General features: G+C 43.6%; 1 protein-coding gene and 2 non-coding genes across 5 annotated transcripts in view; all 3 read left to right on the top strand.

Annotated features, from left to right (window-relative positions):
- Positions 1-12,701, top strand: part of NOP58 (NOP58 ribonucleoprotein) — a 507,450-nt gene that overhangs the window by 484,909 nt on the left and 9,840 nt on the right. For 2 of the 3 annotated variants that reach the window (XM_049773252.1, XM_049773251.1), the window contains exons 2-6: positions 189-267; positions 3,664-3,716; positions 6,585-6,706; positions 8,762-8,898; positions 11,188-11,252. In XM_049773252.1, the coding sequence (XP_049629209.1) occupies positions 6,599-6,706; positions 8,762-8,898; positions 11,188-11,252 (310 nt within the window). In that variant the 5' untranslated portion in view covers positions 189-267; positions 3,664-3,716; positions 6,585-6,598. The remainder of the gene's footprint in view (positions 1-188; positions 268-3,663; positions 3,717-6,584; positions 6,707-8,761; positions 8,899-11,187; positions 11,253-12,701) is intronic. The other variant, XM_049773250.1, reaches the window with a different exon arrangement.
- LOC126010244 (small nucleolar RNA SNORD70) lies at positions 2,975-3,059 on the top strand. The gene has a single exon (XR_007496346.1). It is a non-coding gene; the product is annotated as a small nucleolar RNA SNORD70 (small nucleolar RNA).
- LOC126010243 (small nucleolar RNA SNORD70) lies at positions 3,807-3,893 on the top strand. Its single transcript, XR_007496345.1, has one exon. It is a non-coding gene; the product is annotated as a small nucleolar RNA SNORD70 (small nucleolar RNA).

Raw genomic sequence — 12,701 nt, 5'->3', positions numbered from 1 at the left:
AGTTGAAGAAAAGTAAAACTGGTTTGTTCAAGGTTGGGAGGGGTGTATCCTAGTGTTAAAGCATGTGCCCCTAAATTTGATTTCAGTTGCTTGAAAATGAAAAAGAATGCTGGTTTATTAAAATAGCTTCCACTGTTTTTGCATGTATGGTTGTATTGGAAATTAAAGTTATCTAAATTCTTTATCACAGGTTCTCAATGAAAAGAAACTTCAAGAGGTTGATAGTTTGTGGAAAGAATTTGAAACTCCAGACAAAGCAAATAAAATGTAAGTAATTTTGAAACTAATTTAGCAGTTAACGTAAGATGTTTTTGCTATTTTTAGTTTTGTTTTTAAAATGCCCCCCCCCATTAATAACTTGTAAGTACTTGACCTATTTTAGGAATGTGTATCTATTTCAGGAATAATTGCATGAGCCTGATTGCTAGATAAATTATTGGGATTGTCCCCATTTCAATTCATTTATCTTTTTTTTGTTTGTTTTTGGGTCACTCCTGGCAGGCTCGGGGACCATATGGAATGCTGAGATTCAAACCATCGTCCTGCATGCAAGCAAGGCAAATGCCCTGCCACCATGCTATCTCTCTGGCCTCAATTCGTTTATCTTTAATTGAGATTAGATTGTTAGTACCCCCAACCAGACAGCACTCAGAAATCATTAAAAACAAGCTCAGGGAACTGTATTGGAAACCTGGGATCAAATCTGGTTGGCTACATGCAAGGCAAACGCCCTCCCCACTGTGCTAATGCTCTAGCCTTCAACATTTATTTTATAAAGTGAGTTGAGTATACATTTTTGGGTCTCTTTTTTTTTGGGGGGGGCCACACCCAGTGGTACTCAGGGGTTACTCCTGGCTGTCTGCTCAGAAATAGCTCCTGGCAGGCACGGGGGACCATATGGGACACCAGGATTCGAACCAACCACCTTAGGTCCTGGATCGGCTGCTTGCAAGGCAAACGCCGCTGTGCTATCTCTCCGGACCAGGTCTTTTTTTTTTTTTTTAACCACCTACTCAGGACGCCTTTCTGGCATGCTCAGGGGCCATGTGGGATGCCGGTGACCGAACTCAGGTCGAGCACGTGCAAGGCAAGCGCCATACCCGCTGTTCTATCGCTCAGGCCCCAAGTATAAATTTTTATATTTTTTATGGTTTTTGGGCCACACCCGGTGACGCTCGGGTTACCCCTGGCTATGCGCTCAGAAGTCAATCCTGGCTTGGGGGACCATATGGGACACTGGGGGATCGAACCGCCATCCGTCCTAGGCTAGCACTGGCAAGGCAGACACCTTACCTCTAGTGCCACCACGCCGGCCCCAATTTTTATACTTTTAATTTTGTTAAAAGTTGTAAATGTCAGGGGCCAGAGAGATAGCATGGAGATAAGGCATTTACCTTGCATGCAAAAGGAAGGTGGTTCGAATCCCGGCATCCCAGTTGGTCCCCGGAACCTGCCAGGAGCGATTTCTGAGCATAGAGCCAGGAGTAACACCTGAGCGCTGCCGGGTGTGACCCTAAAACAAAACAAAAAGTATTAAATGTCAGGGATGGCCAGATAACTAAAGGACCTAGTGTGCTTGCCTTGATACCTGGGTTTGATCTCTAGTACTACTTTGTCCCCAGAGTACTACTAAGAGCAATCATTAAGTGCTGCTGTGGCCCCAAAACTTAGATTGCTAACTGATCTTTTGCTTTGGGGCTACATTTGATTGTATTCTAATATTACTTCCGGCTCCGTGTGTGCTCAGAAATCAGACACTCCTAGCTAGGCTTATGGGGCTTTATGTGGTACCTGGTATCAAACCAGGGTTATGCCAGGCAAGTTCTTTACCCTTTGTACTATGTCTGATTGATTTTGGGGGGTGGATTATTTTGTTTTTGTTTTTTTTTCGGGGGGCCACGCCTGGCTGTGTTTAGAGCTCACCCCCGGTGAGGCTTGGGGAACCAAATGAAGAGGTTGACTTTTTTCAGCTACACAGGGTCAAGACGGTTACTTCACCATCTGTGAATTACCTGCTAAACCTCCAAGTTCATTTTGAGAGTAGAACCCAGAAAGGACCATACAGTTCCTTAGGATTGTAGACATAATTCATTTCAATTATATGTATAGAGCCAAGGGACCTTTTAAAATCTTGATAGTGCTTAGAATACAAAAGGAAGATAATTAGATTGGCTTAAGAGATGGTCATGATAAACATTATCATTCCCAAATAAATTTTGCTTAAAACAAGTAAAATACAGTTGTTGGAGCCAGGAAGATCACTCAAATGGTAGACCACATGTAGAGCACATGCCTCTCACATCTGTCAGTGTGATTCCAATAAGTTGCTGCTATCCTCATACAGTAGACAGGACATTTGCCTTATACGGGCTTATCCCCAGGCTCAGGGGACCATATGGGATGCCAGGGATAGAACCCAGGTCTGTTCCTAGGTCGGCCATGTGCAAGGCAAATAAATGCCTTACTGCTGGCCCCACGATCATGTTTTTTGTGTCCTTACACATATGTGTATGTTTTGGGTTATTTTGCCACACCCATACAGCCTAACAATGCTCAGGGATGGCTGCTAGCTCTGTGTTCAGAAAATACTCCTGGCAGGGTTGGGGGACCATATGACCCTTGGAATGCTGGGATCAAACCTGAGTTGGCAACATGCAATGCAAACACCCTTCCTGCACTATCACTCTGGCCCCAAGCAAGATAGCTTTTATTTAAACTTATTTAGAAAGAGGTGAGGGGAAAGAGAATAGTGGGGGTGGTGGTGGAGAGATAGCATAGAGGTAGGGCATTTGCCTTGCATGCAGAAGGACGGTGGTTCAAATCCCGGCATCCCATATTGTTCCCTGAGCCTGCCAGGAGCGATTTCTGAGCGTAGAGCCAGGAGTAACCCCTAAGCGCTGCCAGGTGTGACCAAAAAAATACCCTTGGAGATACAGCAGAAAGAAGACTAATTTAGCTCAGCTCACCGCGCTGATTCATTGTTGTCGATGATGTATTTTGGAACTGAGAGAAAAATGATTGATTGCACAGTTCGTCACTACCACTGAGACAACAGTGAGTTAACGTAAATAGTTCTGAATTGTAGAACTGGAGAGAGCACAGGAGTTAAGGTGCTTAGTGAAACTGGGGAGAGAGTTTGGGGGTATAAGGTGCCATCTTTTCCTCAAGGATTCAGCTTTTGAAAGCATGGGAACATACTGAGAACTTGCAGGACTTTTTTTTTTTTGAGGGGGCCACACTCTTAAGTGAACGAAATTTCTTTTAGTCTGCAACTTTCTTCAAAAAATTAATGCAAGGATAAGCTTAACATTGAGAGAAACTCTTACAAGACCTAACTTTGCAGGTTAATACCCTGTGAAAGCAAAATGTCTTGTGCATGCTTTGGAAACAATCTTTTTTTTTTTTTTTTTTGGTTTTTGGGCCACACCCTTTTGACGCTCAGGGGTTACTCCTGGCTATGCGCTCAGAAATTGCTCCTGGCTTGGGGGAACCACATGGGACGCCCGTGGTCCGTCCTACACTAGCGCTAATAAGGCTTACCTTACCTCTAGCGCCACCTCTCCGGCCCCTAGAAACAAATTCAACCTCTCTTTATTACTCAGCATAAGATGTTTGCAGAATCAAGATAATACCATAACTTCCCCCCCTTTTTTTTAATTCTAGAGTAAAGCTAAAGCATTTTGAGAAATTTCAAGATACAGCAGAAGCATTAGCAGGTAAAGCCAGACTTTTTAAATCTGTTTATAATCTTGCTTATTGATTTTCTTTATTAAAATTGTTTGCTTCAGTTGCTTGAGTTAATCTTACTCAATGTTGTCTGTGATGTATTCTTTTTGGAACTGAATTTAAGTGATCTAACTCAAATTCGTCACTACCACTGAGACAACATAGAGTTAGCTTTTTTCACCATAGGGCTGGTTTTCTCCTGTGAGAGGAGAGGTGAAAAATGGTTGATGTCCCTGTGGAAACCAACAGTGTAATGCTGGAGCACAGTTTAGTAAATGCTGTTCAACAAGGGCCTAAGGTAATGTAGTCGAGTACAGTGTTTCTTGGCTTTTCCCACTGTGGCCCCTTCTCATCTGTTTGTTTCCTTTATATGACACACGCATATCCCAGTCCACTTATTGGCCCTAGTCTTGTGTTGTGACCCCCATTGAAGCAGTTTTAACTTGGGTCCCTTTGCCTGGGCCCCACACGGGGCTGTATGTCCCTGGGAAGATAAGTGCTGGTCTAGTACACAGCTTTCTTAACATTTTAATCCAAAAGAAGGGCCAAGAAACCAGTAGTCACAGTTGGAGTGCTGATAAAGCAGTTCTCCGGGTGTCCTTTTCAGCTTTATTTCAGAACGGCACTCTTATAAAGGTGTTAGAGAAAGAATTTGGTTTTTTGGTTGTGGTGTTTGTTTGGTTTTTTGGTTGGTTGTTTTCTCTCAAAAACAGTCCTGCTTTAAATGATTTAGTATGGATGACATACATTTTTTTTTTTTTTTGGTGGTTTTTGGGTCACACCCGGCAGTGCTCAGGGGTTATTCCTGGCTCCAGGCTCAGAAATTGCTCCTGGCAGGCACAGGGGACCATATGGGACGCCGGGATTTGAACCGATGACCTCCTGCATAAAGGCAAACGCCTTACCTCCATGCTATCTCTCCGGCCCCGACATACATTCTTTTAATTACTCATAGTTAACAGTGGTAGTTTATTAACTTGGTTTAGTATCAGTAGGTACTTGTCTAAGAAGTTTTGGGTTTTTTTGTTTGTTTCGGTTTTTGGTTTTCTGGTCACACCCTTTAGTGCTCAGGGGTTACTCCTGGCTCTATGCTCAGAAATTGCCCTTGGCAGGCACAGGGAACCATATGGGGTACCGGGATTCTATCCACCATCCTTCTGCATGAAAGGCAAATGCCTTACCTCCATACTATCCGGCCCCAAGTCTAATAAGTTTTTAGAAGGTTTTCTTTTCTTTGTGTTTGTTTGGCCACACCTAGCAGAGCTCTGGTTACTCTTGGCTCTGTGCTCAGAAATCACTCCTGGCAGGCTCAGGGACCCTATGGGATACTGGAGATTGAACCCAGCTCCGGCCCAGAAGTTTTTTTTTGTTTTTTTTTTTTTTTTGGTCACACCCTGCAGCACTCAGGGGTCACTCCTGGCTCTGTTTTCAGAAATCACCCCTGACAGGCTCTGGGGAACATGTGGGATGCCAGGAATCACAAATCGAACCAGTCTCCTGAGTTGGCTGCATGCAAAGCAAACGCCCTACCACAGTGCTATCTCTCTGCCCCAAGGTCCAGACATTTTTTAATTGTGAAGGAAAATAAGATCCAATACAAAATCCTAATCATTATTTTTTTTTGCCTTTTTTTTTTTTTTTTTTTTTTTTTTGGTTTTTGGTTTTTGGGTCACACCTGCCAGTGCTCAGGGGTTACTCCTGGCTAAGCGCTCAGAAATTGCCCCTGGTTTGAGGGGACCATATGGGACGCCGGGGGAGCGAACCGCTGTCTGTCCTACGCTAGCGCTTGCAAGGCAGACACCTTACTTCTAGCGCCACCTCGCCAGTCCCAATCATTATGATTTTTGTTTTTTGTTTTGGTTTCTGGGTCACACCTGCCAGTGCTTAGGGGTTACTCCTGGCTCTATGCTCAGAAATCGCTCCTGGCAGGCCCGGGGGACCATATGGGATGCCGGGATTCGAACCACAGTCCTGCATGCAAGGCAAATGCCTTACCTCCATGCTATCTCTCCGGCCCCAATCATTATGTTTTAAGTGCTTGAATTTTGTTTTATAACCATGTTGATTTGAAAATAAGGTAACATCAAGAACATCTTAACATCCCATATGGTCCTGTGCCTTCCTAGGAGTGATTTCTGAGAGAAGAGCCAGAAGTAAACCCTGAGCACCACTGGCTGTGACCCAAAAACCATAAAAAAAGAAAAGAAAAGGAAGATGGCTGAAATTGGCTAGGATTTGATAGGCCCAGATAATGTTGGCTATCAACCACAGAAGAAAATCATTGTCTTGCGAAATATGCCAGCATGATACTGGGCCTGAGAGAGGGCACAGCGGTAGGGCATTTACCTTGCATGATGCCCATCCAGGATGGACTGGTCTGAATCCTGGCATCCCATATGGTCCCTGTACCTGCCAGGAGCAATTTCTGAGCGCAGAGTCAAGAGTAATCCCTGAGTGCCTCCTGGTGTGACCCCCCCCCACCCAAAAAAAAAAAAAAAGCTGCTTTGGTAGTAAAACTTGATAGACAAGGAACAGATAGATTTAGAATTAAGGAATTAGTCAAGATCATTTCTGCATGGAAAGTATCCTTGAGTGCATTTGAACCTTCAGAGAAATACTCTTAACACTTTTGGAGTTGGCTCTGATTTCCATTGAAGGTTCTGGGGGCCGCAGGGAAGGAGTGATTGACTTGACTTAAGCTCTGGAGCAGAGGGTAGGAAATGAAATGAGACTGAAATATGTGATTTGTAGAGCATGTTCACTACTACTTCAGAGGTAATGTTAAATGAAGCTTAAGAGTTTGCTGTCTGAATGAAAGTTTTCAGAGTTGACCCTTGTTTTTTCTTTTTCCTGAAAAGCGTTCACAGCTCTGATGGAGGGTAAAATCAATAAGCAGCTGAAGAGAGTTCTGAAGAAAATAGTCAAAGAAGCCCATGAACCCTTGGCTGTAGCTGATGCTAAACTGGGAGGGGTAATAAAGGTAAAATTAGGGTTTGCTTCCTTGCCTCCTATAAAAGTTTTCCAAGGGAATATTGGCCACATGGTCATGCCAGCAAGTTGTTTTCTAAGTTATGCAATCCAGAAACACTCCAAGCTATAATTGCTTTCAGCACTTGTTAAATATATAGCAAAAAAAAAATTTTTTTTATTTTGGTTTTGGGGCCACACCTGGTGGCACTCAGGTTACTCCTGGCTCTGCTCTCAGAGCAGGCAGGTGACCATATGGGTTGCTTGGGATTGAACCCAGGTCCTGTTCAGACATGTGCAAGGGAAACACCCTACCCATTGTGCTATTGCTCCAGCCTCACAAAATATTTATTTATTTTTATTTATATATATATATTTTTTTTATTTTTGGGTCACACCCAGCAGCACTCAGGGGTTACTCCTGGCTCTATGCTCAGAAATCGCTCCTGGCAAGCTCAGGACCATATGGGATGCCTGAATTCGGACCACTTTCTTTCTGCATGCAAGGCAAATGCCTTACCTCCATGCTCTCTCTCCGGCCCCAGATCCCCAATTGTGGTTTGTTTGTTTGTTTTTGAGTCACACCCAGCTTTGATGAGGGGGGTTTACTCCTGGCGGGAACCATATGGGATGCCGGGATTCGAACCACCGTCCTTCTGCATGAAAAGCAAACGCCTTACCTTCATGCTATCTCTCTGGCCCCATAGATCCGTGATTGTTAATGCAATGTTGTGTATTGGGAAGAGGGTAGGAGGTCGGTCCCTGTTCTATGATTTCCTGTTAAAGAGGAAAATACACCGAAGCACTGCTGACTATGTATATCTGTTCCCCCCATCAATTGATTTTATGTATGTAACTTTGTGTCAAACACTTGATTTTGATAAACTAAAATAGTGGGCTTATATCAAGAGTAACAAATAGATTGCAAAGTGAAAAAAATGAATCTGAAGATCAGAATTATCCTATTTGAAGTATGTGAAAAAAAATTCTTTTGGCGTACCAGGTGGTACACAAGCCATCAGCTTACATGCAAGGCAAATCCTGCCTGCTGTACTTTGGCTCCTACCCCTGAACTTTTCTTTTTTGGGTTTTTGGTTTTTGGGTCACACCCAGCAGCGCTCAGGAGTTGGCAGGCGCGCGGGACCACATGGGATGCTGGGATTCAAACCATCATCCTTCTGCATGCAAGGTAAACACCCTACCTCCATGCTGTCTTTCCCCCTACCCCGAATTTTTTTTTTTAAGATTATTTTAGTTTACCATAATTTACAAAGTTTTTGATGGCTGAATACAGCTCCTGAACTTGTTTTTTGTTGTTGTTCAGTCCCCTATCTAGTACGATTGATCAAAGTCTGTGTAACTTATTTATTTAGGGGTTCAAATTAGCATAGTTACCACAGTGCTTATGGACTTTTGCTGTCTTATGCTCAGGTCTGGAAGCTGGTGGTACTTGTGGCCATTTTTCGTGCTGGGGTTCCAGCTGGCTCTGCTACACTCTTGGGCACCTTGACTTCCCAGCACATCATCACCATTCAAGTTTGGGGTTTGGGTTTGTTTGTTTGTTTTTCCTTAGGGCTTATTCCTAGTTCTCTTTGTGCAGGGCTCAGGGAGCCATATGTGAGGCTGGTAATTGAATCCTAGTTTGCTGCAGGCAAGGCAAACTTCTGCCTGTTATACTGTTGCTCTGGCATTTGTTTCATACTGTAGGATACTTAGGTCAGTTGTCAATTTTTCCATCAAACACTGGAAACTGCATTTTATGGGGGCATGTCTATTTAAGATGTGTTGTAACATTTAAATTATTTTATTTCTAATTTCTAAATTATTTTTTATTTTTTTTTTTTTTTTTTTTTTTTTTTTTTTTTTTTTTTGGTTTTTGGGTCACACCCGGCAGTGCTCAGGGGAAACTCCTGGCTCCATGCTCAGAAATTGCTCCTGGCAGGCACGGTGGACCATATGGGAAGCCGGATTCGAACTGATGACCTTCTGCATGAAAGGCAAACACCTTACCTCCATGCTATCTCTCCGGCCCTATTTTTTATTTCTAATCCAAATGTATTTGTTTCAGGAAAAGCTGAATCTGAGTTGTATCCACAGTCCTGTTGTTAATGAGCTTATGAGAGGAATCCGTTCCCAGATGGATGGGTTAATCCCTGGGGTTGAGCCTCGGGAAATGGCAGCTATGTGTCTTGGTTTGGCACACAGGTAAACTCAGTTCATTGTTGTAGCCTTGCTCTGAACATACTAACAAATGATGTGTTGCTCCTTTCCTTGACAAACCAGTCAGTATTGGGAAGATAAACTCAAACTCATCAGGATCATACTTGTTCTCATGTTTTTTCTTTTTAAACAAATGTTTTTAAGCCACACTCTGCAAAGCTTAGGGGTTATTCCTGGTTCTGTACAGGATTTATGGGGGCCAGTGATCAAATTCAGGTTGGCTGTGCACAGTCTCAGCGCCCTACGTGCACTATTGCTCTGTTCCTGTTTTCTTATTGTAGGGGAAAGGGGCACTCCTGGCAGTTTTGAAGGGACAAGTGGCAGGTACAGAGTAATGTGTTGGCTCTCACTGAGTATGCCCTCGGCCCTTTGACCATTTTCCAGTCTCATAAGTCATGTTCTCCCCACCAGTGTCAACCCTTATAATCCCCCCACTTTTTTTTTTTTTGGTTTTGGTTTTGGAGCCACACCTGGACACACTCCTGGCTCTGCGCTCAAAAATCTGCTCCTGGCAGGCTCAGGGGGCCATATGGGATGCTGGGGGTTGAACCTGGGTCCATCCTGGGTCATCTGTGCAAGGCAATTGCCTTACTGCTGTGCTATCGCTCTGGCTCCAGAATTCTTGGTCTTCTCTGCTTTGTTTTTTTTTTTTTGGGGGGGGGGGATTGTTTTAAATTTGGTTGCTTTTCTTTTGGCCACAGCCCATGGAGCTCAGCATTTACTTTTGGCTCTGTGCTCAGGGATCACTCTATGTGGAGTTTGGAAAGTATAATATGGTGCCAAGGATGGAACCCAGGCCGACAATGTCCCCATAGGTGTTTTATGTGCTTTACTCTGTTGCTTTATAATGCTAGTAAGTATTCCCCCAAGTCAGGAGCGATTTCTGAGCACAAAGCCAGGAGTAACCCTGAGCATCACCAGGTGTGGCCCAAACACCCCTCCCCAAAATCAGTATTTTTTTTTTTTTTTTTTTGGTTTTTTGGGCCACACCCGTTTGACGCTCAGGGGTTACTCCTGGCTATGTGCTCAGAAATCGCCCCTGGCTTGGGTGGACCATATGGGGCGCCGGGGGATCGAACCGCGGTCCTTCCTTGGCTAGCGCTTGCAAGGCAGACACCTTACCTCCAGCGCCACCTACCCGGCCCCCAAAATCAGTATTTTTAAAAAGAGAGACAATATCAAAACTGAGCTGAGACTTACATGTAGGATTCATTGGCAATGTGTATAGCATTGGAATGTTTGATTTGGGGTTTAGTTCCTGCAAAGTGCCACGACCACTCTGTTTTGTACTCAGGCATAGTTCTAGGCAGCATACTGGGGACCTTAACAGTGTCAGGAGTGTCTGGAAACCAACGTGTGCTCCAGCTCTTTAATCTGTCTACCCAGCCCTAAATTTCCTTAGGGTTTATTTTGTCTTGTTTTGGGGCCACACCTGGTGGCCCTTGGGTTATTCTGTTTCTGTGCTCTGGAGATTGAACCCGGTTGGCTGTGTGCAAGTCAGACACCCTTTCCCTGCTGTGCGATAGCTTAGGCTCCCCCTCCTAAGCATTTTTTAAATTAATAAACATTGGTTGCCAAAATTCAAGGTTAGAATCAGTACAGGCCATGCATATTGCTAAATATTTTTCTGACAGCTCTCCCTCCCACAACAAAAATGCGCCAATAAGGACAGGAAACCTCTATAGAGGAGCCAGGGGCACAGTTTACAGGACTGGGGTGCATGCTGGAGTCCCAGGCTCAATCCCTCAGCTTGTGATCCCCAGGTTGTGACTCTCAAAAGGAAACCTTATGTACAGAACTTAGGGTTGCCTGGTGTGCAGACTCCAGAGTTCATCCCTCCACATACCTTGATCCCCAGACACTGCTGTGTCTTTGGAGCCCTGAGCATTCCTTGCTTTCTAGGCTTTCCTCACCACCACAGGAGAATGAAATAAATCTAGAAGGTAAAGGCATATCTAGAATGACATTGTTTCAGGGATTCAGGTGTTGCATACTCCCACCCCCAGCAATTGGTATATAAAGCATCAATATGTTGTAAAAGTCATATGAGCCATTAGTAAAATTTGCATTTATCACAGCACTTTACTGTCATTTGTAATAATGGAGATTAGCAGGAAAGATGCGTTTTCTTCTTAAATGTATGCTTTCTGATTTTGCATATTATCAACTTATTTCCAATGTAGAAAAGAAATCAAATGCAAAGATAGAAAAGTGTAATTTAAGGTGTTAAGTGCTGGATTTCATGTTAGTAATTTATTTTTCCCTTTTACCCAGTTTGTCTCGCTATAGATTGAAATTCAGTGCGGATAAGGTGGACACAATGATTGTTCAGGCAATCTGTAAGTATGGTACACTTCAGCTTTATTTTATCTATAATTGCGAAAGAGAAAAAGGAAAGATTCTATTTTGGCTAGTTGGAATAATGTGAATTAATGCACTTAATATAAACTGGTCCAAAAAACAAAAAGGGCCCGGAGAGATAGCACAGTGGCGTTTGCCTTGCAAGCAGCCAATCCAGCACCAAAGGTGGTTGGTTCGAATCCCGGTGTCCCATATGGTCCCCCGTGCCTGCCAGGAGCTATTTCTGATCAGACAGCCAGGAGTAACCCCTGAGCACCGGCGGGAGTGGCCCAAAAACCAAAAACAAAACAAATAATATAAACTGGTTTTGTCTTACGTGGTCATTCTCCTCTGTCAGTAAGGTTTTATTTGGGTTTTTTTTGTTTGTTTGTTTTGGTTTTGTTTTTGGGTCACACTTCAAGATACTCGGGTTACTCCTGGCAGGCTCAGAGGACTATATGTGATGCCAGGATTTGAACCAGCATTTGTCCTGGATCGGCTGCGTGCAAGGCAAATGCCCTGCCTCTGTGCTATCTCTCCAGCCCCTAGTTAAGTAGTTTTTTATTTTATTTTTATTTTTGTTTTTTTTGGGGCCACACCCAGTGACGCTCAAGGGTTATGCCCTCAGAAATCTCTCCTGGCTTGGGGGACCATATGGGACGCCATGGGATCAAACTGCAATCCATCCTAGGCTAGCTCAGGCAAGGCTACACACCACCGCTTGGGCCCCTGATTAAGTAGTTTTTAAAAGAATATCTGAGCCATAACAATTTCATACTTAAAACTTAGTTGGATTTCTGGTATATATCCAGAAGAACTAGAGCAGGTACTCAATTACTGAGTTACTTATAATTAGTATGGCCCTTAGCCACAACCATGAAACTACTGAAATTACTACTCATAGACAAATAGATAACATAATGAGGCATATACATAAAATAGAACATTTGGTCCTTTTAAAGGATGGGCCTGAGTGATAGTACAGTGGGTAGGGCATTTGCCTTGCACATGGCTGGGCCCAGGTTTGATCCCCGGCATCCCATGTGGTTCTCTGAGCCTGCTGGAATAATCCCTAAGCTTGGTGACCCAAATAACAAAAAAATAAATAAAAGAGGGTGGATTTTCTAGTATATGTTAGAAACGTGGGTAAATTTTGGAATCTTGGCAAGTCAGTAAGCAAGATTTGGCCAACCTAGAGATATGTGTGATTCTACTTGTAAGATACTTAGAATTGGCAAATTCTTAGAAATACAAAGCCAAAGAGATGGCCCAGTGGGTAAGGCGTTTAACTCATAAATCCAGATTCAGTCCCCAGTCCAGTGGTCCCTTAAGCATTGACAGGGGATTCCCAACACCCCATCTCCCATCCCAAGAAAAGGGGGCTAGGTTACTGGGACTTCAGAGCAGATGGGAATGAATTATTATTTAATGGGTACCTGATTTCAGTT

This window comes from Suncus etruscus, chromosome 5, assembly GCF_024139225.1.
Source record: "Suncus etruscus isolate mSunEtr1 chromosome 5, mSunEtr1.pri.cur, whole genome shotgun sequence".
Classification (NCBI taxonomy): Eukaryota; Metazoa; Chordata; class Mammalia; order Eulipotyphla; family Soricidae; genus Suncus; species Suncus etruscus.
The sequence above is the reverse complement of the archived record's forward strand: the minus strand, read 5'-3'. Positions and strand labels throughout refer to the sequence as shown.